The sequence below is a fragment of the Diplotaxodon limnothrissa genome, linkage group LG11 (assembly GCF_057381915.1).
Source record: "Diplotaxodon limnothrissa isolate DT_005_m linkage group LG11, D_limnothrissa_male_GT1.1, whole genome shotgun sequence".
Taxonomy (NCBI): Eukaryota; Metazoa; Chordata; class Actinopteri; order Cichliformes; family Cichlidae; genus Diplotaxodon; species Diplotaxodon limnothrissa.
In genome coordinates, this window is record NC_140606.1 from 35872711 (window position 1) to 35898511 (window position 25801).

A 25801-nucleotide genomic window follows, 5' to 3' on the forward strand; every position below is an offset into this window, starting at 1 on the left:
CAAAGTGATGCAAGATGAAATCTCCAAGCACAGAGACAGAAGCATACAGGGAATTCTGCAGCCAGCAATAAAACATAAAGAACAGTGGTAAACAGGATCCCACTTCTTCAGATCTGGTACATTCATTAAGGTCAGATAACTGTAATCCGAGTTTTGTTTGGATGCAGGCTTTTCAAAGTGAAATTTAAATGGCAAGTTCTGATTTATAACGTTCAGACTGCTGAACACTCAGTGACTGGACTGACACACACACACACACACACATACCTTCTGACACCAAGTTACTTTTTGCACAATGCTCAGTCTTTTTCTTTTGCATATTTCTATTGCACTGTTGTGTCTGCACGGTCTTGTGTCTGTACTGTTCTGTTTGGTTTGGTGTTGCACTGTCTTTGTTTTGTTTCTTTGCTATTTTTGCACACTTGCACTTTATGTAGTTCTGTGTTGATTGTCTGTTATATGTCATATGTAGCACCATGGTCTTGGAGGAACGTTGTCTCGTTTCAGTGTGTTCTGTACCACTGCACATGGTTGGAATGACAATAAAGCCATTTGACTTGACTAGTGAAATTTAGATGGCAGTGTTAAAAATAAATAAATAACAAAAATTCACTTTACAGGGCAGAATTATGCCTAACTATATTTTTAATGTCTTTATACATATACGGAAATGAAGAGGGCACAATAAAAATCAAGGCCACATTAAAAGCCACGTTTATGTTCTTTACCATCCAACTAAACACAATGCCATCTTACACACTGAACACTAGGGGGCACTGTCACATCTCTATTTACAGAGGATATGGGAAGGCAGTTGATGACCAAAGACCGAACACAAATGAATGAAACCTTGAGTAATAACAATAGATCCAGTGATTGAACATTCCTATTATTTTACTGCAAAATGAGGGGACCTATTTATGTTCCTTCATTGATGTGTTTCGCTCCACTCATTTTCCCATCCAATCAGCTGTCTGTCTAAGTCCTCAGCCAGTCATGTAAGACTGATGCTTCCACAAACACAGCTTGCATAAACACTATGCTTGGCTGCTCACCTTTATAACTCGTTTCACTTTGTGTGTCCCATTTCCATCGTCCCACAGTTCTCCAGTGGAAAAAAACATTCTGCAGCATGACCTGTGTGTTCGTTTTAGTCATTAGGGTCAAGATTCCCACAAGTTACAGACATGCCTAACTGGCACCTAAACAATAAAACCACTAAAGTGTAAGGTCTGAAGATGGCATCATGTAAATGTCATCTTCTGTGTTGTTTTTTTACTTTTTGTTTTTTTAGCTGTTACACTAAGTTAAATCATGTTGACAATTACACCGTGGGTGATCATTAGTGCCATTCAAGTCTCAGTGCCAGTCGGAGCGGCTCCAGCATTTTGGCATCTGTTTGATTTCATTCAGTTAAAACAGCTGGAAAACCAGTCAAATTTATGCCAAAAATTAACAATTAAACTTTCTTTTATGCTGTGATTTCAGCTCTAAGCCTCCCAGTGTTTGAAAGATATGATTTACCAGAACAACCCCTCACACCGTTTTAGTCTGGAGGTGAAAAATGCCCTTCCAAAATCAGACTCCCATTTCCCAGATTAAGATATGGGTGTTGGCAGTATCTCTGTGTGCTTTCGAGAAGGGAGCTTAAAGGGCAAACAAAGGCAGGACATCTCCATTTTTAAGAGAGACATGTCATTAATTTGCAGCCTGGAGGCTGATTTTCTTTGAAACATCTTAGCAATATGATTAGTGCTTCCTAACAAATGAGCAAGTAAATCACCTCTCAGGCTAAACGTGACATTGACAAGAGCCCAATGTCATGACCGCACTGTATAGGACTGGGAGCATAGTTTGTTAGATCCATCCATCCATCCATCCTCATCCGCTTTGTCCGGGGCTGGGTCGCGGGGGCAGCAGCCTAAGCAAAGAGGCCCAGACCTCCCTCTCCCCAGCCACCTCCTCCAGCTTGTCCGGGGGAATACCAAGGCGTTCCCAGGCCAGCCGAGAGATATAATCTCTCCAGCATGTCCTGGGTCTGCCCCGGGGCCTCCTCCCGGTGGGACATGCCTGGAACACCTCACCCAGGAGGCGGCCGGGGGGCATCCTTGTCAGATGCCCGAACCACCTCAACTGGCTCCTTTCGATGTGGAGCAGCAGCTGCTCTACTCTGAGCCCCTCCCGGATGGCCGAACTTCTCACCCTATCTCTAAGGGAGAGGCCAGCCACCCTTCGGAGGAAGCTCATTTCCGCCGCTTGTATCCGCGATCTCGTTCTTTCGGTCACTACCCACAGCTCGTGGCCATAGGTGAGGGTAGGGACGTAGATCGACCGGTAAATTGAGAGCTTCGCTTTTACACTCAGCTCCCTCTTCACCACGACGGACCGGTGCAGCGTCCGCATTACTGCAGCTGCAGCCCCTATCCGTCTGTCGATCTCCGGCTCCCTTCTCCCATCACTCGCGAACAAGACCCCGAGATACTTGAACTCCTCCACTTGTGGCAGGAACTCATCCCCGACCCGGAGTGGGCACTCCACCCTTTTGCGGCTGAGAACCATGGCCTCAGATTTGGAGGTGCTGATCCTCATTCTCGCTGCTTCACACTCGGCAGTTTGTTAGATACTTTACAGAATATCTAAAAATGACTTCTTACTGTTGTCATAAATTTTTACATTTATTTGACAGCAAACTTTGATTGGTGCTTTCTTTCTAATGAAAGCCTCACTGTATATGCAGATTAATAAAACTAAAGTGTGCAGCATGTTAGCATCTCTGTCAGGCACTATTGTCAGGTGTTGTGAGCTAAATGTTAACTGTGTGCTCACCATGACGGTGCTAACATGTTTGATGTTTAACAGGTTAGTAACAGTGCTTATGACGACTCTCTCTCGGGTTAATGTGTTTTCATTTTGCTGTCTTGGTCTATTCAAACACATTTATTACATAGCTGGTATAAAAGAGTTATTTGGATTGTAAACAGTATCAGAATCCATCCAACATCCGGTAAAAATATTCCACTTTTAACCTGAGCTGTGATTTAACAGACAGGAGACAAGCATGGCTTAAAAACAGCATAATATTTTTTTGTCTAATACCCGAGAGCTGCTGTGGAAACAGCTCTCTTTGTCCAAAGCTTTCTCCACAACCTTGAGAAACAAATGCAAAACTCAGTTAAATTAGTGGCCTGTGTAAAAAATCTTCATTCGGCAGGTATTCTGAATAAGTGACCTCAACACCTTGTTCTCGAATTCAACCAAATGTATTTCGCTAAATTGAAAAAATCGCTCTTGCTGTCTCGTCCTCATTCGTGAGTGACAATAACTGCAGTAAAGGTGAACATGTTTTTGTCAGTATTTATATTAAGCTTCAACGTGAACTTTATTAAGTTAATTACGGTAAGAAAATAAAGCGACAATAATCATACTTATTGTAAGCCTACATATCAAATAGGAATTTTAACATGAATGCACGCCATAAAAATATAACTGACATTATATTTGATCTGATTGTTCTCTCATTAAATTTGCACACTTCTGTTAGTGCGATATGAATGTGCTGCTGTAGTGCCTGACTCAACAAGATTGTGTTATCTTAAATTAAACACAGCAAGTTTTGTGCAGACAGGAAATGATGATTGCTACATTAGATGTTTTTTCTTACCCTAGCTAACGGTTCCAACTTGACTTTTATCTAATACTCTATACTTGAAGATGACAATCTTTCACCCCACCCCAAGTTTCACACCACATCTGTCCTCAGGGCTTGATAGAACTGTTAGATAGGTAGTTATAATTTCCTCATTAGTCCCGATAATGTTTCCTCTTAATGCATAAAAACTGTTTAGTAGTTTCTCCCCTTCTGCTACAAAGCCAAGATGATGACCATTGACGGTAAGGATTTTACAGTATTTCACATTCAGCTTTTTGCCAGTTATAAACGTTTAAATAGTGCTGTGTAAACAGCACGCAGCGCTGTGTCAGCGCACTAAAAATAGCAAGTTCAAGTACAGAATTACGCAATTTGAACACCATCGTTGTTTCTAAAATTGCCCTTCCTCAGCGGCTGCTAACTTGATCGTGGAGTTATTTTAGTTGTTAAAGCAGGAATATCAGATATTAGAGTGAAGCAGAACTTTAAGACTGCGGTCCAGACAATGAAAGCAATTATCCAAAAAGGCTCGATAAAAATCTACACTTGCCTCTCTTTTAGAATAGATTTTGATCTGAATGACACTTCCTGGAAAAATACAGATATTAAATTACTGACAAACCGAAACTATCAAATCTGTCAGCAGATTGTTTCTGTCAATAAATGTTTTGCATTGCAGAGGCAATGCTCAGACAGACGGTCCCAGCATGAATCAACAGTGTTGTTGTTGTGGAAATCATGGTTTATGTATCTAAGAGCTCCTGTTTCCCAGACAGGGGTCAAACATACTAGCTAGCTTAAATAATAAATACAGAGCTCTAACAGGTTCTGACCCAGACAAGTGAAATGCTGAGAATCAAACACACACACACACACACACACACACACACACACACACACACACACACACACACACACACACACATCCATCCATATTCAACAAATCAACCGTTGCAGCCCTATTTCAGTCAAACTTATCACCAGCTCCCAAAACTCTTCAGTCATTCCCACAGCATGCAGGTTTGAATATATCGACTATGTGGCACAGCATTCGACTGGTTTCCTTCTACTTCCCTCTCCCAACGAAATATTGATCACTTTTTCTGTCTGCCCTCGTCTCTTAAGTCTTTTACTTTCTAAACAACACCCACCACCCTTCCTCCTCCCCCTCCCCCTACTCCTCCCCCCTCTCTCTAACTCTGGTATTTCCCAATGAAGACCCCCCTCCCCGCTTCCCCTCTGTCATTCCCCCTCCCTCTTTCCCTTTCCTCTCCCTCCCATCTCTTCTCCCCCGTCCTCTCCTCAGATGGATTCTTCAGTCAGTCGTGTGGAACTGGTGCGGCTGCCGGAGAGACAGACATTGAGGCAGAGAGGCTGCTCTGAACAGACGCTGGGTCAGAGCGCTCAGTTGCTTCAGACAATCACAGGGGAGCGAGAGAAAGACCCAGGAAAAGAGAGAGAGCACTATATAGAAAGATAGGTTGAAAAGGAAAGGAGAGACAGGAGAGGGAGGTAAATATGTGACAGGATGTGGTTTCCCTGTGCTTGCAAAACATTGGTATACAACAGTCATACTTTGAGCATGACCTAAGCACAGTGAGCGTGCAAGTGTGTTTGAGCTCTAATAGGTGGTGAAGAGGAAGACGAAGCAAACCGCTGGAGCTGCTGCTGCTGAGCCCACAGAATCAACGCTCTTGTTTCTCTGCTGCCTGCCTGCCTGCCTGCCTGCCTGCCCGGAGGATTGTGGTTCCTTTAAACCAACCAGCTCCGCGGCAGCCTTTGACAGCTTGTCGGACAGGACCTGAACCCATCCTGCGTTTGAGTTTTTCTCCCCCCCTCGAAGTAGAATGCGATTCTCTGCAGGAAGCACTGGTCCAGTTGCTGCGTTTGTGTCCAAGCAGTGAACTTTTCAAGCAAATTGTGAAAGAGGTAAGTTTGTTTTGTGTTTCCATGCTCCTGAGCATGTGAATGAATTTGAACTTTCAAGCAGATGTGTTACTGTACGCACGCCCGTGTCTCTGGACAGCAGCCACTGTAAACTTGGACTGCATGGTAGCAGTTGTTTACTGCTGAGATTTCATTCATTAGATCTTGCCGCACGCCACAAGTCTGACTTTTGAGCAGTGTATTAAGCAACAAGCTATAAATTTACTGCTGCCAAACACACGTGCACTCATTTGAATGTATTCATTCACTATCAGTGCCGGGTAAAAGTATTGTACTACACATCACCTAATGCTTTTAAAAAGTAATCCATTATGGATCTACTCTGTAAAAAGTCTTGCAAACCATGCTTTACTTTTTCTTTATCTGGCAGTTAACAATATGATGTTAAACTGTACATCACAGATATCAGCACAGCTCCCTATCACAATAAGAGTACTTGTCTTTAAATCTTTAAGTAATATCACAAAGCTGTTAACAAGGTTACTAAGTTATCAGCCAATAGAGCGCAGAAACATGTAATTTTAACAGTGATTCTACTGCAGAGGCAGCATTTCCTCTTCTTTGTACACTGGTACAAACCTCTTCACCGCTGCTTTTTTTTACTTGTTGAAAATCAAGTTTTGGCTCCTTGGTTGGGTTCGGCACATGATCAGCTTGAAAATCGCTGCTGATCCAGTGTTCTAGCTTCATGTTAACACGTTACCTGTTGCAGCTGCTTGTAAACATTTGATGTTTTGTTCACAGAAGTACATAGCTCCTTCTCTCATGCATAGATGTGGTTTGCACCGACCTGACAGTTACACTCATGGTTAGTAAGAAATGTACATCTCCCCCTCAGAAGTCGTATGACTTCCCCGAAATTATTGTCTCATATCCCTGAGAGTAACTGAGGTCAAGTAACTGTTGTGCAAATGTAGATGAAAAGCATGCTTCATCTTTTTCTTTTTAGATACTTAAAAAACTTCTATAATGCAAGTGACACGACTGATTGTCACTGATTTTAGGAATTATGAGTTTGCCAACAAAAGTAATGTGAATGTGTTACATTGCATCCCCACACCTGTTTATTACTCTATTAATAAACCCTTTATTTAAACATTCACATCAATAGGTCATGCTGTTTTTAAGTTGCACTGCATGTATGATGGATGGTACAGAGTTGTGCTGGGAATGCCAACTATCTCAACCAGGATCCAATCACAGACCAAACCCTGACAGTGCCTTCTATAATAGTGAGGAGAAATTCAAGCAAGTGCGTGATTTGTGTGCTACTGTACTGCACTGTGTCAAGGGAGTGGGTTTCCCCATGTGTTGTGTTGTGCAGCATGCGTGCTGGTAAATCCATGTCTGTCAGCACATGTGGATGTTTACATGCCCAGACTATGTGATCCACTACATGCATGTGTGCATGTATGAGAGGAGGCGGTTTAAAGGGAAAAAACAAGCTGAGGGATGGCAGGAGGTAAAGGAAGGGTGGGGGTTGAGGGAAGGGTGGCAGGGTGAAGGAAGATGAGGGCATGAGAGACAGGAAAAGCTGGGGGGGTGAGGAAAAATCGCTGTGTGTGTGTGTGTGTGTGTGTGTGTGTGTGTGTGTGTGTGTGTGTGTGTGTGTGTGTGTGTGAGAGAGAGAGAGAGAGACAGAAAGTGAGTGAACTGCTGTTAATTAGTTCCAGCTGGTGAGTTGCGGAACGTCGGGGTGTGTTAACGCTACAGCGATGGTGGGTCAGGAGTTCTCTCCGTCTCAGGCTGTCTGTCTCACACACACACACACACACACACACACACACACACACACACACACACACACACACACACACACACACACACACACAAACAGCATTTTTATTGTTGTGATGACCCTCATTGCTGCTAGCTTAAACCTAATTCTACCCTCAAACAGCCCTTTAAGTATTTGAGGGCCTGCCAAAATATTCCCCTCTGATGCTTTTACAGTAAAATTTTAAAGAAACGTGTGCACCTACACACAAAAGACATACACACATTACAGTTTTTTACAGACGCTAGGACACATTTCTCAATACTTAGGTCACGTTTGCAAAACTCCTCACACAGTGAGCACAACAGAAGTCTATGTGGGCTAAACTGAGGACCAGTTATCATTGTTTTGGCACAAAATGCATTCAATGACTACATCTCTCAAATTTCATGAATTATCTTCTCACTCAGACACAACAACTGCCAAAAATCTTTGTACGGACAGGACATTTTGCATGTGCTTACATACTGTTTTCAAAACTGTTAAACTTATGGCCAAAACAATAACACAATGCAAAACTTGAAAAGACAGCAAAATCCAACAGCAATATTTTATTGAAACATATTTTAAATCTAAAAATGCAGTTTAACCAGCCACAGCTTATTCTCATTGGAGATGAACATCTACACAGGTGTTACTCCTTCAATTTTTCAACTCCTTCAATTCTGGCATGCCAGAAGATTATTTCCTAGGTGTATTGCCCTAGCTGACATAAGATGTGATGTGGATGAGAACCTGTGGCCAAATGGAGGAGACCGAGTAGATTAGCATTACTATTGTATGTGTATCAGTGGATGGTGTGTATACAAATTCTTGTATTTTGGGATTACTTAGTGCAAAAAAATAAAAATACATAAACAAATATTAACGAATTCTGCATGATGTCTGATTCATTCCAGTAACATATATTGAAATTATAAACAGAGATGTGTCCTTGTTTTACACAAGAAAACACTGTGTAGTGTTTTTTAGGTCATTGTTTTGTGGGTGACAAAGTGTGTTTGTCGGCTGTCAACCTTTGCTAGTGTTCTGGAAGAATGAGTTTATTTGAGACCTGAATGAAGTGTTTTGGTAGTTGTAGTGCATTTTGAATGTGAAATGAACTGCTTTGCCAAGCTGACGGTCAGTTAGGAGGATTGTGTGAAGTGTTTTGCAAAAGTGACCTAAGTATTGGGAAATGTGTCCTAGCGTCTGTAAAAAAACTGTAACACTGACTTAAAGACATTTAAGTCTAAGCCATGATAATTTATTGAGAAAGATCACAAAGTATGTAAACAGAAGGAAACTATAACCACGCAACAGCCATGTGGTCTGTCATCACACTGTGCACATCAAAGTGTACATGTATTAACATGCATTGAACACATGCTGTGCTGCACATGTGAGCATGCATACATACATATGACTTGAGAATATGAACACACGTGCAGCGAACACTGTTAACACAAACACACACACAAAGGAAAAAAAGTTCGCCAGAGAAACCCCATGTGGCTTTCGCTCACATTGACCATTCTGCGGACTGGTTTTTGGAAATGTGGAAGCGTTTGTGGTTTGGAATTCACCCTGCTGTAATATGACATTGAAAATAGCACAATTTCTTAGGGCAAAAGGTGAAGTAACCACATGTCCAAATGGTTAATTCACTGAAATTACAAGAAACATTCTCTCTGTACCACTAGTGATAGTAACTGTATATGCAGATAATTCTGGTTTAATTTGTACAAATATCTACATCTAGTCTTTGTACATTAGATATTAATTTGTATTACTCACACCATTAGAAAACCCCCCACAAAGATTTCTGAAGTTTTGCCACAGTAGCCAGCTTTATTGATTAGTTGCCAGTAATAAAACAATGTATGGTTTGCCAGGCTATGAAAAATCCCTCTGGCTGGTGTTCACCCTCTTGCATGACATTTACGGTGCCTTTGTTTTCTTTCTTAGTACAATTCACACATGCGCACATGTAATCATTCCTCCTGCTCGTATGTCCCCACTCTGTGTTAAAAATGCTTTCTAAAGTTCATTTGAATTTAATATCAGGCTTCAGCAGGTCAAGTTTGTTAACAATGTGCAAATATATACATATAAAACCTCTTCCTTCAACATTTACACCTGCAGCTATGATTGATTATTGTTTTTAAAAAGCCTTTATAAATGATTTATTAACATTTAGAAATGCAAATAACTTGCTAACCTTTGGTGACAGCTTATTAGAGTGTGTCTAATGACTCTTTATTAATGACTTTGACAACATTTATACTACTGAAATGATTTTTTTTTTAAATGGCAGATTCATTAACCTTTATTGATGACTTGCTAACATTTATAACGACAGATTTATGACTTTAGTAATGATTTATTATTATTACCTGAAGAAATTGCAAACCTTTTGTACATGAAACTCAAACTCAAACTTCACCACTCTGTGGATGATTGCTTAGGAAGGTTTTTGCTCAACATAAAACTGCAAAGAATTTGGGAATATCATCATCTGCATTACATAAAGTAACTTACACAGTTCAGAGAATTGATTGTAGTATCTATATGCTTAAAACCAATACTGAATTGCAGATATCTCTATTTTCTTTTAAATGCAGGCACTACTATAGTGGAAATGACTACACTGGATTAGGAACACATCCGAAACCAGTGTCAATAAACACTGCAGTTAAAAATCCACCATGCAAGGAAAAAATATATAAATAAGACTGCAGTCTTTTCTGGGGCACAGCTCACTTTGCTTCAGCTATTAACAATCAATTGATTGTTAAAGCTAAAAGGCTAATGATAACGTTTGCTGGAAAGGTTAATAATTTAACAGACAACTGTTCAAAAGTGTTGCTGATACACAAGCTTTACTGAGCTCACAAAATTCCTCATAAAATGTCCATTGGTTGTTTTGAATGTCAACTACTGTTTATGTGTTTAGCTGCTAGTGAGGGGAGGGGATATAAGGCTGCCTGTACCTCCCCTCACTAGCAGCTGAACACATGAACAGTAGCTGCAAATGAGTAACTAATCCGAAAGTAGTTTTAGTATTACTGGGGATACTGGTGCTCAAGTATTTATAACCTCAGTATCAGGTTTTTTGATTAATGCTTAGTGCAGCGTTAATGCTAATCGATATATACAGGTTTTGGAGCAACAGATTATATAATCCAGTCAATGTATTCTTCTTGTGTTCCAGCAGCATTGCAACAGTAGACTACATCAAAACTAGCACAATTGGTATTGCCATTCATCAAATGCTTACGAAGTATTGTTTAAAGAAATGAGTTGCAGTTGTAAGCACGGCTCTGTAGCAGCTTCAAAAATATCTTCAGCAAACATTTGACATGTTGTTTTTGTACTATTTTTGGTAAAATCAGGTGAACAAATCAGTCTGATATTGTATTCTTGAATGTTCATCACTGAACCATTTAAACCTGTTTTCTACAGCACACAGTAGCAGTTATATATTTTTTCAGATGTTTTTTCATCCTCTCTCTCAGCCAGCAGTTTGTGTATTTCCTAAAGCTGTGTTGATTTTCTTTCACTCCAGTCTTTTAGCAAACATGTTTTAATCAACTTATGTTTGCTATCTGATCCGGGCACAGTCTATCCCCCTGTGGGGTGTGAAATTTGATTAAGGTAATTGGCAAACGTTGGTTGGTACAAACCATAATGTGCACACTCCTCTGCACTGAGTATGTATGACAGAATAATCTATCTATCTATCTATCTATCTATCTATCTATCTATCTATCTATCTATCTATCTATCTATCTATCTATCTATCTATCTATCTATCTATCTATCTATCTATCTATCTATCTATCTATCTATCTATCTATCTATCTATCTATCTATCTATCTATCTATCTATCTATCTATCTATCTATCTATCTATCTATCTATCTATCTATCTATCTATCTATCTATCTATCTATCTATCTATCTATCTATCTATCTATCTATCTATCTATCTATCTATCTATCTATCTATCTATCTATCTATCTATCTATCTATCTATCTATCTATCTATCTATCTATCTATCTATCTATCTATCTATCTATCTATCTATCTATCTATCTATCTATCTATCTATCTATCTATCTATCTATCTATCTATCTATCTATCTATCTATCTATCTATCTATCTATCTATCTATCTATCTATCTATCTATCTATCTATCTATCTATCTATCTATCTATCTATCTATCTATCTATCTATCTATCTATCTATCTATCTATCTATCTATCTATCTATCTATCTATCTATCTATCTATCTATCTATCTAATTAATTGGATTTGGAAAAACAGTAAATATTCGCTATGCTTGAGGGTGACTAACAACCCTAATATCAATATTATATGCATTCAGAAGGAGAAAATGGATACTAGGGGATATTTAATGTATAATTGCAGAAATTTCCATGACAATGCGTATTTAGGACTCAAACTGATGTCATTTGTTAAACAAGAATTCATAATTGGCATAATTTTAATTGAATGATTAAACAGTAAACATCATGTGCTGCTAGATAAGGCAGGAGGTTTTGAAGTCCTCATGATTGAATCACACTGCAGGTGTCAGCGTCCTGTTTTGGCTACGACACAACCGCCGGAACTAATTGCGTCCACTGAGCCAATCCTTGTGATTCCACTAGATGCACCGCAGCACATTTCAGAAACATCCCACAAGCGCTTCTTTGCTCTGCATCACTTATACTAAGCACCAAGGTTATTTTTGATGGAAGCTTCGTCATGCTGCATAGAGCTTATGACGAGGGCAGGAAGTCAGACAGAGGAATGGTACAATCCGATCAGTTTTTGAAATAAAAAATAAAAAAACAATCGCTATCCAGACTAAATGCTCGACTTCTGAAACACCCCCTTTGTGCTTGGAAGGCAGGCGATTATCAGACAAAACTGTTTTGGAGGTACAATGTCACCGACTCTCTATTAGGGTATTCACAGGGTCAGGAAGTCATCCCAGTGTATTCTCATCCCCAGCTGTAATATAATACTGTTTAAACAGAAACTACCTGCATCTCTGCATTATGCAAATGGTGTTCTTAGGCCTCATTGCCCTGATGCATCAGCAGCGATAATATTGGCCACTAAGAGATGAAGAGGCATGGTGGTGGTAGGTTTGTCAGTGAGGGATTTCAGTGTTTTGTACTGCTTTTCTTTATGCTGTTTTTTGTTTTTAATTTTACGCCAGGCTAAGTTAGGATTTGGAACTAAATTGTTTGGTTAGATTTAGGAAAGCACACCTGTGCACTGAAAAATGCACTGAAATGATGAGTTGAGAGTGACAGAACTGCCTCACTCAAGCCTTAACCAGGTGCATTAAGCTCTGACACCAGCGAACTCCTTTTTTCTGTAAATGAGCAAGGCTAACTGGTGCACCAGGAATGAGACTAGGCTGGCCATCCTGACTGCTCCTGACAGCCTTTGTTGGAGCTCATATCCTTTCTGTCTGAAATGCTCGGTTACAAGATTTTGGGCAAAGATTATTTTCCCTCACTCGGCTGCAATATGACAGTGATCGTGCTTTTGAAGATACAAAGTTATTCAAGCCTCTGGCTTTTTTCTAGACCTGAGACAGCATATTAGGATAAATCCTCCAGGCAAGACGGCAAACACCAGAGAGCCAGTGTTCAGCCAGTTGTGTAGCAGCTTACCCTCAAAGCACAGAAAAAGAAAACAACACCCCTCTTGATATTTCTATAAGGCAAATTGACTTCTGTTGTAATGGGTGGTCAAGAAAATTGCAGCAGTATTGATTGGTTAATGTCCAACACGGACATGTCGATAGGGTGTCTGAAAATCTCAGAACTTAGCTCCGGCTGGCTTTAATAAAAAATGACCTGCCTGGAGCAAGTTCACAGAAAGCAATGAGTCACTCACAGGAAATCTCTTCAAACCCCTCCGTGTTTTAGGGGGCAACCAGCAAATCAAACTCATGACTGTCAAAAACATGTGGGAGGAGAGGAGGGAAACAGGTGGAAAGAGGAGACCAGGAAACAGGGAATCAGTCCAGGTGATGAGGTGGGCTGAGAGCTTATAGCAGCCACAACAAGAGAAGAAAGAGAGAATCTGACAATAAAAAAAGCGAGAGGTTGGGACAGATTGGTGCCTATTCTTCTCCTGAGAAGGGAATAGTCATAGAGGGGTTGGTTCCCATGGCAATAGCTCCCTCGATGAATGTGTTTGTGGGGATATGTGTGTGTGTGTGTGGATGGGCTGTAACCGGGCCTTGAGACCATAAGGAGAGGTTGGCCAAGGCTGTAGTAAACCACATAGATGCTATGGGCCTTGAAACGGCTGAGATTCTTAGACCGCGTTGCTTATTTGATGATTTTCTCTGCCTAAACCCGTTACCCTCTATCTTCCATTTTTACTTTGTGCCGCGCACTTGCCATTATGTATCGTCCTTGGGCATTCACAGGAAATATAAATTCAATGAGTTGGAAGAAGTAAAATGTCTCTTTTAGTAACCATGGCCATCTTTTTGAGAGTAAGTAAAGGTTTGATTTGGAAACATTTCCAATTTGAAGCTTTTTTGTAAGATTCAGTGTTCTCTGAATGTTACTCATCACTTTAATCAGTTTAATTTTTGAAACCAGTTTGTTCTATCTTCTGCAGCTATTGTAACACACTGCAGCATCTCCTTAGTTCAGTACTGACGATTTCCATCACTGTTTTTACCAGTTACTAATTAGAAATGCAGCTGCACATAAATGTAATGCACCTTCATGATGGTAACTTGTGATTATCTACATCCGTAGTAGTCACCAGTGTTCCCTAAAACTGTTTTTAATAATGTAAAATAATATAACTCACCTTCTCTGTCAAGCTGTGCAGTTTTACCCAGAATAATTTAGAATTTATGGGAAAATAACCCAGATGTTTCTGGGGATATAACAGAACTTTCCTCTGAATGCAATATATATTGTAGATTGCAGGTCCGCCATAGGGTGCCAGTTTAATGTTATCTAAACTCATTCAAATGTAACTACAGCATTCATAGTTGAAATGTAGCTACATAATGCAGTAAAAAAAAGGAATTTCCCTCAGATGCTAGGCAAGATGTTACTACTGTTGGTGCTTTAAGAGAACTACAGTAAAAGAATTACTGACCAAAGAATGAACATAATCAGTACTAAAACATACTCATTTATCTCAAAGTCAGATACCCAGTATCATGGTGAACATAAATATCAACGATCAGCAAAAATATCAACTCGTGCATTATGATCCAACTTTTCACTGTTCATTTTTATGCTTGCTATGATCCAGTTCTGCTTTTACTAACATAGGCTGAAAGACACTGAGATGCTTGCTTGCGAGCCAGATTGTGTTTTTCTCTGCTTGTTTTCATGCATGATTCCCAAAACACGTTTAAAGATGGATGATGATAAGACCTTTCATAATATACCAATAACGACATTGTGACTTTGCAAACAGTGAAAGAGCAAGTATCAACTTTTGTCGTCATACTAAAATCCCAAAAACTGCAGTTCCTTGATCAGCCACTTGAGGCTTGCTCCAAAAGCGAGTCAATCCCACCATTTTAAAATACCCAACTTTACAGCATGAAAAGCACGTTTACAGCCTGTTACAGAAACGCGTCTTTGGATTCCATGTGAATTTTCTCCTCTGCCTCATAATTGGTTAATATTTTTATGTTTAAAAATAATAATAAATTCACCCATTTGGATTTTGTAACGGCTTTTAAGTAGGAGGGGCCATGATTGTGGTGACTGAGATGTGTGCTGAGACTGTGTGTGTTGACTGTGGCTCAGTGCTGTCTGCTAGGCCTCATCATCCACCAATTCAGATCGCTAAACCTGACCTCTCAACCGTTTTTGTATCTTCTGGTTCATATTTAAGTAAAATAATTGGTTACGTTTTATGCCTTAATGTGTGGTGCCGCCCATCCAAAGTGCTTCAGTGTCAGTGAGTGTCGAAATGTATACATGTAGTTCATCGATCTAGTTGCTAGCGTTAGCGCTACCCTTTCTGGTCAATATAATAAAAACAAGCCAGCACGGCAGAAATGAAACGAGGCTTTAGTATGTAGAGTCAACAAGGAATCTGTGCCACTATGGTGGCTATGTGCGGCTTTTATATACACACTATGGAAAAGGAAACACAGCTTAAAATAAGTGATGCATGCAAGTCCACCTTGTATAGTGCTCTATATACATCTAAGGAAGTATTTTGAAAGCTGAACATTGCAGCAGAGCCTAGTTCTAGCTTTCTGCCTGTCTGTCTGTCTCTTGCTGTGCTTTACGTGGGCTCTGGAACATGATAAAAAGACAAAAACGGGAAGCAAAATTTACTGTTACTGTACACTTTCGCTGAACACACAATCTGGTTTCTAAGGCACCGAATGAACACATATCTACCATAACCATGATACTACAGGGGATGTAAACGCTTTTAACCTGATTCTCTGAATAACCTGGTTACTTAGTGCATGTAAATGCACTTAGTGTAGGTCGTTCTCTTGAAAGGACCGTGTCATTACAAAAGGTCACAGCGTTAACATCCTGCCTGAGTGTCCATTGTCTTTTTTTCTTTCTTCTTTTCCATCCTCTCTGTTTTCCCACAGTTGAAGATTCAGGGTGGCAAGGGCAAAAGAGGAAAGAAAGGGAAGAGTAGGGGATTTCCAACAAAAGTGTGCAAACCTTCTCTGGCATTTAGCTCATGCTGTCACCCGAAGCAGCAGAAATGAGACAGAAACTCAGAGGGTTAGTGAAGGACGTTTTTGAGGCAGAGTTATTGGAAAAATCAGTCGCTAATCTGGTGATCTCTCCATGAACAAGGCTTTTTGTAAGAGTCTGTTCCCCAAAAAACACTCGTGAAAGTCATGTTAAATTTAGGCAACTGGTGCTTTCACAACTAAGTTGTTTAGTTCAATCAATGTTACCAGTTTCGACTAGTTCATTTAGACCGATGCCAGCCAGTCACTGGTGGAGACTAGAGCCAGGGTCAGAGAGGGTCAGGAAGGGTTTTGGTCTAGCTAGTAAACTCATGAGTCACATAAGACTGTTGTATAAAAGTAATGCAGAGAAACTGCAGGATTGTGAGATTTTTCAGCAGTAGCATGATGGCAAATGTGAATCTGCTGATGGTGAACTGTTACAAAATCATTATTCAAATATGTAGTCTAGCCCGGAAGTATGGTTAATGCGGTAACCATGGTAACACGTACACGTGGCAGCATATGGTAAAGGGGTTTTCCCAAATATACCAAAGACTGGCAGTGACTTAAGTCAGTGTGCTGAGAGTGTATGTCATCAGTTTTTTAACAGATCACCAACTAAAGGTGAGTGAAATTTAACCATCTAGCAGTTATTATTCTATGGTATTCACTGTTTATACATGATGATATAATTATAAATGGGGTCCAGGTGCAGTCTCAGCTAAAAATTGGACAAAATTAATCGTCACTTCAAACGTACAACTTTGTTTTTTTATAAAGAGAGAACAAAAAGGCGACTCGTGAAAGTCAACCACTTGTGCAAAACCACGCTGAAATTATGACAACAGCAGTTGTTGGTAGTTGAGCAAAAGTCTCTTTGTTTAGCTTAAAGATGTCACACCCACTGAGCCGTACTCACCTTCTTTTTGCTTCCACCTAACAGAGTCACTGCCATTTAAGTGTTTAAGAGTATATCCATCACAATATGTTTTTAAAGCCACAAGCAACCATATTTTAATAAAAGTGTGCAGTGCAAAGTTAAGATAATGTTAGCAAGAACTACAAGTTATTAGTTTTTAGGCTCAACAACTTGGATATAGGGAGTGTCTGAGGATAAGAGACAGAGACACATCATATAGCTTATTCATTTCCAGCCTGAAGACAAAGTTGACAGTTGAGCATGTTCAGGTAAAGCGGTAAATCATTTAATTGGATCAGAGATGCTGGTGTTAGCATAGTGTATGGCAGAAAGACACAGAAACAGGCTAACAAAGTATTCATTTCTCTTGTAAAGTTGGGCATTTTGTCACAGGAGATTGGAACCAGCCTTAAGCGGCCATTCAAGGGGCTGCACTTCCACATTGGTTTGTTCCAACACTGTTTTCTGGACTTTTTGGACAACAAGCAAATGCATTTTTCTCAAAATAAGTCATTACGAGGGGTTGATTGTCAAGAAAGCATAGACATGAGTCACTCAATGCATTTCGGCCAACAACCAGTGCTGTTTTTCCTCATGTGAGGCCGGTCTTGTCCGCTCATTTTCATGGCGGTCTCTCTAACCACTCAGCCTTGTAGAGCTCTTGGCAGTACTCCTCACAATACCCATGGATGATACTGGATCAGCAGTACCCATCACCATACACAGTCAAGCGCCCCTTTACTTGTCAGATTGTAAAAGATCAAAAGTCAGAAGAAGCCAAAGAGGGTGAGGGAGACAAAGCGAGAGAGAGAGTGAGAAAAGAAGAGAGTAGGCTTAAAAGGGAGACTACACAGGGAAGAACACACGAACACAGTGTCCTAATTAATGTCTTCTTGCATTAATCCACTCTGAAGCTTCCCATGCTTCTGGGTTTGATCTCAGCAATGTTACTATCAAAGCCTTGTAACACGGTCCTGTAATGTGGGGAAGGTCTCCGTCAGACAGCATTAAGTAACTCATTTGGTATTGTGAAGCCTGTAAGCTGAAGACGGGGTTTTGTGCGATCATCGTCCACACTGATGTGCAATTTCCTAATTATGAAACTGGAATGTAAAGCTTCTCAATCCAATATTTTCATTAACAGAAGATTAATAATGTTCATATTCTGAAGGCTGTTGGATGTATTGACAAATTTACAAAGACTTATTGTCTTTGTACATTTCAGGAGGCTTTCTGGGCACCTTTTAGACTATTTCATTGTTTTGGTTTTACAGATAGAAGATTTTCAATTGTTCCATAATGTTCTCAATTACCAACCATACACAGTACCAAATCCAAGACACATACAAGGATAACAATTAGAATTTGGTAGAAAGTGAGGCTGTTTTCATAAGTAAAAGGTTTTGATCTCCACCTTTTAGCGTGTTATCCATTTTTAGTTGACTCTGCAGCGAGAGTACGCCAACAATGACTTACCCAGTCTACGGGCTACTCTTCAATGAATGCTTCGTAAATGCAGTTTATAGTTTAAAATCCTTCTGCTGAAGTTCTGAATGATCAGGTCCCATCATATCTCAAAAACCTCATATTATACTTAAATGCTCTCGGACGGCAACTTTCTTGTGCCTTCAGCTGTGAGGCGCCTCTTCTGTGGGCTCAACTATCAGTTTGGGAGACAAACATCCTCTCTACATTAGGCCACCGTAATCCATTCCTGAATTTTGCTACCACAGACTGAAGCTGCTTTTCTGCTCTCTCTTCTAATGTGTTTAACTTTTGTCTGTGTTGTTTTGTCTTGCTTTGTGTTTGGCTTGTTTGTTGGTGTTTCTGCCTTCTCTATGCTTCTTATTCCATACTCTTTCAGCCAACCAAGTGCTTTCTTCCCAGTGATTTGTCATTTACTGTAGGTTCTCCTTCTAATACTGTGGGGTCCTACCCTACGACAGTAAGCAAGTAGAATTGACTTTTGAGAGAGACCAAAACAAAGCTAAAAGAACAGTGAAGTTCATGGCTGTAGACTTTCATTTGGTGGCCAGATGTTTAGCTTTTCAGAATCCTTACTATTTCAATAAGTAAATAATACTACTACTACTAATAATAATTTAATAATAATAATAATAACAACAATGTGCAATAATCAAATGCTAAATTTACAGTCATAAAAAAATAATAATATGTGCCTGGTGATAATATATCTGTGGAGATTTCCAGCCCTTAAGTGTCTGAAAATCAATTTGTTTAGGTCTAATAATGTGCCAAATCCTAAGAGACAACAGGCGATGAACTCAAGGGATCAATGTGAGCACAGAAAGAAAGGCAGACCTTTGGACTGAATCATTGTTGTTGATTGACAGATGGGGAAAAAAAGCAGCAGGACAAGGGAAACGTCTCCCCTCATGTTGTCTATCGCATTCAGCACAATACAAAGTGCTATGGGATGTTTTTGTTGTAAGGGCCAAAACTAAGTGCATCACAGCCACAACAAAGCATCTGAATGTCAATCTTGGCTTATGAGAAGGGAATCTTATCGAATAAAACCTCTTATCAAATAAAACCTCAAAATGCCATTAGCAAGAGAAAAAAGATGGAGCAAAATGGCAAAAGGATCGTTGCTAATTCAGCAAAAGGGAAATCAATGGCCCTCTTCCTGTCTTTTTTTTCTTTCCCATAACTACCCAGTATCTGTCAGCCCTGTAAAGCATCCCTAACTCTCTGTTTCAGAGGGGGGGCAATTTCAGTGCTACAACTGGCCAGAGCTTCAACCTCAGATGAGAGTTTCCTGGCAAGAAAGTGCCTCAAAAATTATAAATAAGTCACATTTCCTCCATCGGTTCAACTCTAAAAATACTCCCATTTGGCTTCACCTCACATTGCCTCCTCTCTGGGCTCAAGGAGCTATGCAAATACGAGTTCCTCCAGTTTTTACTTTGTTTTCCTCTAACACCCCTCCCACAACCCCCCACAACCCATCCCCTTTCCTCCACATCCCATTGTTCTGACTACTTCTTCTCCATCTCGTGTAGACTACATGACAGAGCCTCGCCTTCCCTCTTGTTGTTCCTTCTCTCTCCAGGGTAGAGGGAGAAATGATAAAAGCTATTTACAAGTAACTGTAGGCAACAGTAGGAATCCAACACTTGGGAAAAAAGATCTTTTCTCTTTTTTTAAACTTTGTTTTCTTTGATGGCAGAGTCATTTGTGATGCTGCGCGATGAACTGTAGCACTGTGTAGTGCAGTCCTGAGTGACAATTTAAGGGGAGACTGAAGCGCTTTTAGAGACTTTGACTGTGCCATCTTCTGCAGATTGTGCTTGGCTTTTGTGTTCTTGAAACGGAAGCAAGACACTAGTCCTGCTTGGCACGTGCTGAGTGGGAAACAGATAATGCCTCAGTACATAAGAAACATGCTGCAACTATTTAGAAGGCTTCTGAAGCTTTCACTGTACAAAACAAGAGGACAACCCCCCCCCCCCTCAAACATGGATACTGTTTTCTGGGCTAAAGCTGATTGACCAGTTTCTAAAGATTTCACCTTTATGTCTAAATCTGGTTGAGAGTAAAATGCAATATTTTCAGGATATTAAAAGAGAGTCAATTCAGTATAATTTCAACCATTCACTAACATCACCCTCTGTGCATTCCTCTTGATTACAGGTGTAAAAATGTCTACATTAGTAACATTATCACAGCAGTTTGTAAAAACCTGTTCATGCTATTTATCTACTTTCATACACATTTTGTACTCATTATGTGTTGCATGGGGATCTTTTCTCAACCTTTTGTTCTTGCGTGTTAGGTTAGCTGGTTAGCACCATTTCTTTAGAGCTGGACAGTTTGGGGTCTAAATCTGCTGGACATCTGACATGTTTGCAAAAGTATCGAGGAAAAAAAAGTGTCCTTTCACTTTTCAAGCAAACGTAGGCGTTCAGGGATCCAGTGAAGTCATCCTTAGCGTCTTTGCATTGCTGGGTTGGTAGCTGTGTGCTTGTGTTCTGGTATTAGCTATAAATCCATCAGCTTGTGGTCCATTTCTGAGCGCTATTACAAGGCCTGGAGAAATATGACTGTTATACACGTTGAGATTTATAAAGCCCAACAAAGACGTCCATGTCGGTGCCACTGGAAACACTGGCACGACAGCCGTGATGAATCTCACTCTTTCTCTCTGTTTCCATCTTGTATGCTGATCATCCTTTTTCTATTCAGCCGACTTTAATTGCACGCTCTCTTTTTTCTCCGGACTCTACTTGCCATGCATTACCCGCTGCCCCCCCACCACCCAAACCCCTTTTATGCGAACAATCTCCAACCCGGCCACCCCTGTTTCCTCTTTCTGCCTTGATTGATTCTCACCTTTTCATTCTTGCCGTTCACCTCATTAACAGAGCCCCGTCTGCAGCTGGTTCCTTTTTTTTGCCTCCCACTCCTTCCTACGTCGGAACCCCCGTGCCCCTCCTCACTTCCTGTCCTGTTGTCTCTGAAGCAACGGTCAACTCCGATTCTGCCAAACCCCTTCGATGTGCTGTAATTAGTACAGAGAATAATGGAGTAATAGAGAGGGATCTTCATTAGGTAAGGTGGAATAAGAGGGCGCCACTGCCATCCATCTGTCCATCTGTCCATCCATCCATCCGTTCTTGAGTTTAATCAGTGGAACACAATGAAATGTCACCTATTCCCAGATGAAGCCACTGGAGAGAGGCAGTGGTGCTGGCACAAAGCATTTGGGACACGGTGGCATCTGTAGTACTGGCCCTTTAAGGCCTCTCACTCCCTGGTTGTTGCTAATTTGGCCTCCCTAGGAATCAGGTTGTAAGAATATTTATTTATTCATGTTAATGTACAGAGGTTTACCAAACACGCTGTCCTTTATTAGTTTTCCGTCTGAAGAATCTTTGCTTTCCTGCGCGTGTGTATACATGTCCATGTGCATGTCTGGTCCTTGCTTAGGGATGCTCACTGATATCAATAAGTGTGTTATTTAAACACTTTGTACACTATCAGGTACTAGTACTACAATGGAGGTTTTCCATTATCTGTTTCTAAACAGTTGAGATCCTGTGTAAAATGTTAATATAAACTGAATGCAGTGATTTGCAAATCTCATAAAGCTGTTTGTTATTCACAAACATTTTTTTTTAATGTTGAAACTGAGACATTTGACTATTTCATGAAATAGTAAAGCTATATCATATAGAATGGCCACACACTAGGCATTCACTACAGATAAATAATTATCACCTAAAATTAGAATAAAGAATCAGTGATGCACAAGAACTACACATTCTTCACACTGACATGGTTAGAAAGTCTATTTGTTATTTAAACAGCTTTATTTTAAACCCTGGCTCGTTGAGGACCTGTGAGACTGTACCTGACCACTTACTTAGGTTTGCCAAAAATCCACAACGTAATCCACAATATTTACCAATGAGATACACAAACCTCTGCGCAGTAATCACTGCTATTGATCCGTGCATTGTAACAGATCCATTAAAGTGATTTTGCCCTACTCGGTCATAGAAATTTAAACTAATGCTCCTTTCACATGCATAGCTGGAAAATGTGATCACATATGCACTGATATGGTTAGGAGATTTGTTTGTTATTTAGACAGCTTTATTCACTTCTGTAGGTCTGCACCCAGGGTTTTGTCCTCTTTACTGTGAAGAGGTTAGTACTCAGTGAAATCTTAACTTTTTTGTAATTTCCCAGATGTAGTCTTCTTCTTTTGGGTGACCACCAGAGTGAATCGTCTGCATTTGTTTGGCATTGGCCATTCAAACGTGTGTGATCATTTAAACACATGAAACAAAAACAATCATAAAATGAGCGGTAAATCAAATTTGTACTACAAATTTATCTAATGTAGCAAAAAAGGTCAATAACTGGACTACCATACGACACTTAACCCCGACCTTCCTGTTTCATTCAGTAAAAAAAGACCAAATTACACATCTTTTATTTTTATCTGCTGACATTTTTACATCTGGAGGAATTTAAAAAAGTTGAGCAGCTTTAACAACTTTTTAATTTCATTGGATCAAAACAGTTACCTCGTCTGCAAATTAATCAATCAATGGAAACAGCTTTATTTAATAGGGTGGTCAACAAGGAATTAAAACTCTCAATTGAAACTCACAGCAGATATGAACACAACAAAATTATACCCATTTTGATTATAGTAGCAAGAGCCAACATTGTACTTTTGGCCATTGGCAAAGCTTGGAAAGCCAAGTTATGGTTTGTAGCTATATATTGTTATTGTATTTTATTGTTTTTGACCACTGGTGCACAAAATCCTGTGCACGGGTGTTGTTGTTTTTTTTTTTTGTTGTTGTTTTTTTGGGGGGGGGTTACAGTTAGTTTTACAGTTCACATAATTTGCTATTATAATTTTTCAAATAAGCAATAAGTTGCAGTTTAAAATCCATCCGTAGTTCCCGTTCAATTTGTTTCCATAGCACAAAGCAAAAGATAAACCTCTCTTGCAACTGTAGCTCGGTTAGCAAGATGGAAAACAGAACACTTATATCTCAGAAGTCTTTGAGTCTTTGAGTTATTTGACTTACTTTGAGTAAGTCTTTGAATTATTATGAACTTGTGAGTGACAGAAACATCACAATGGAATGCTAATTGTTCCCCAGTGATCACAAGAGCCTGTCAGCTGTTAAGAGCTCTACTTTAAATTTGAATAAGTCTTCGCTAGTTTTTTTTTTTTTTTTAATAATCTATTTTAAATCATGCTTTTTATTGTTTTTGTTTTTTGCAATGCAATGTCTACTTTTTAGCTCAGCTAAAGAAGCACTTTGTCCATTTTTTTGTAGGGTCTTTGTAAAGAGTGACCTAAAAACTGTGGAGCCATGGGCTGCGGGTTACGCAAGATGAAACCAGTTTCAGAGGAGAACAGTCCAGGGAAGATTTACTCCACCCTGAAGAGGCCACAGGTGGAGACCAAGGTGGGCATGGCCTACACATACCGCTACCTGGACTTCCTCATCGGCAAAGACGGTAAGACGGACAACCTTCTTTTAAATGTGTTCAAAGAAACCTTCGATCCTTTTAATTTCAGAAACCACAGCTAGAGTGCAACCCACAATATTTACCACTGAGGTACACAAATCTCTGTGCAACAATCACTGCTATTGATCAGTGTATTGTAACTGATATGTTAATGTTTTTTTTGTGCTGCTGGGCCATAACAATCTAATCTTTCACATGCACAGCTGAAATTATATGACTAGCTCAAGGCTTTTGCTGCATCATATCTCTGCATAGTAAGGGATCAGCGTGCCTCACACGTTTTCCAAGGGATTACCTGCAACAAAATACACCATTCTGTGCTCTATGTGTGATTTTCTTTACCTCCAGTACAATTAATCTGTCTAGTCCCCTTCTAAAAATAGTACAATATCAAACAGCCAGTAATAAATAAAATATATTAAGGCACAGAAGAAATCTATCACTCGTGGAATAAAAGCTGTAATTTTCATCAGCATTTTCTTGTAATGACAGTGTTAATTAGTGCTTGTTCCCTGTATAGCAACATCCATTATAATTTCTTTTCTGACAATTAGTCAGTCATGCTTTCACGTCATGCTAATGATATAGAACTTTCCAGACCAATCCATGTCAAACTTCCTGCTGGCGACCATCAATTATGGGAGGTAGGGTCCAAGCTGCTAGCAGGGGATGCAAACAAAGTAAAAGGTGGCCTGCTGCGGTGATGGACTTTTTTGTTCAAGGTCACAAAGCTGTTTCTCTTCAGCTAGTTTTACTGTGATTTTACAATGATTCAGCTGCCCTGAATGTCTGTGCTCTCCGACCTGCCTGGTGGGCTGGAAAGAAAGTGGACATGCTAACGATGAAGATTACGCCTAAAGTCAAACTGAGACTGCTTGAGCCATGGAAAGAAATATGGAAATGATTCATTTGTTTTTACAGGGTAGAATCCATATACCGATGCCCACATATTCACATAGATTCAGGCAGAAATCCCCCCGCCTCTACTTCCTGTCCTAAATGAAGGTTGGTGCTGTTTCCTGAGATGCAGAGACCAAACTTCATGGTTTGGCTATTACATTGTATGTTTTGTAATGCATGTGAGGAGCACACATCTTCACTTTTGTTATGGCACGAAACGTCTACTAATAAGATGATTTGTGTGAAAACTGCTTGGATTTCAAGTAAGCGGCACAGAATTCTAGGTACAGTATTTTAAATTGAACTAGTTTTAAGCAATGAGATTACACCAGCTGCAGCTGTGGTGAGAGTACTCACACCACATCCATCTTTGACCTATCTGGTTTAACTTAACCTAAGTTAAATCAGATAAAGATAAACATTATAGGGAGTCTAAAGTGCAGGGAATGACGGCACAGGTGTCAGACTAAACCGGTCTTTAAAGTGTGTTAACAGAATCTGTCCACAGGCAGGCAGAAGGACAGAAGGACACATAGACACAATGCCACTACACTCCAAACTGCCTCTGTGGTAGTTCCCACTGCAGCAGGTGTCTCCTGAGCTGCATTTTGCTGGCATGAATCACACAGACTCACGAGATAAAGAAAATATGTGCTTAGTTACGGTGGCTGCTAAAAAACTCATTTTTACACACTTTGTTCTTCTGTTTGCGTGCTTGGTGCAAACACGTAGGCACACACACACACACACACACACACACACACACACACACACACACACACACACACACACACACACACACACACACAATGCATATATAAATACATATATTGATATATATGTTATGGTCATCTGAGGAGACAGCATTAGTAGTCTG

At 40.0% G+C, this 25801-nt stretch overlaps 1 protein-coding gene across 1 annotated transcript in view; it reads left to right on the plus strand.

Annotated features, from left to right (window-relative positions):
* The first annotated feature begins 4982 nt into the window (after nucleotides 1-4982).
* rftn1b (raftlin, lipid raft linker 1b) overlaps nucleotides 4983-25801 on the plus strand; it is a 134566-nt gene continuing 113747 nt past the window's right edge. The window contains exons 1-2 of the mRNA XM_085365909.1: nucleotides 4983-5578; nucleotides 23829-24012. Coding sequence (XP_085222035.1) covers nucleotides 23865-24012 — 148 coding nt within the window. The 5' untranslated portion in view covers nucleotides 4983-5578; nucleotides 23829-23864. The remainder of the gene's footprint in view (nucleotides 5579-23828; nucleotides 24013-25801) is intronic.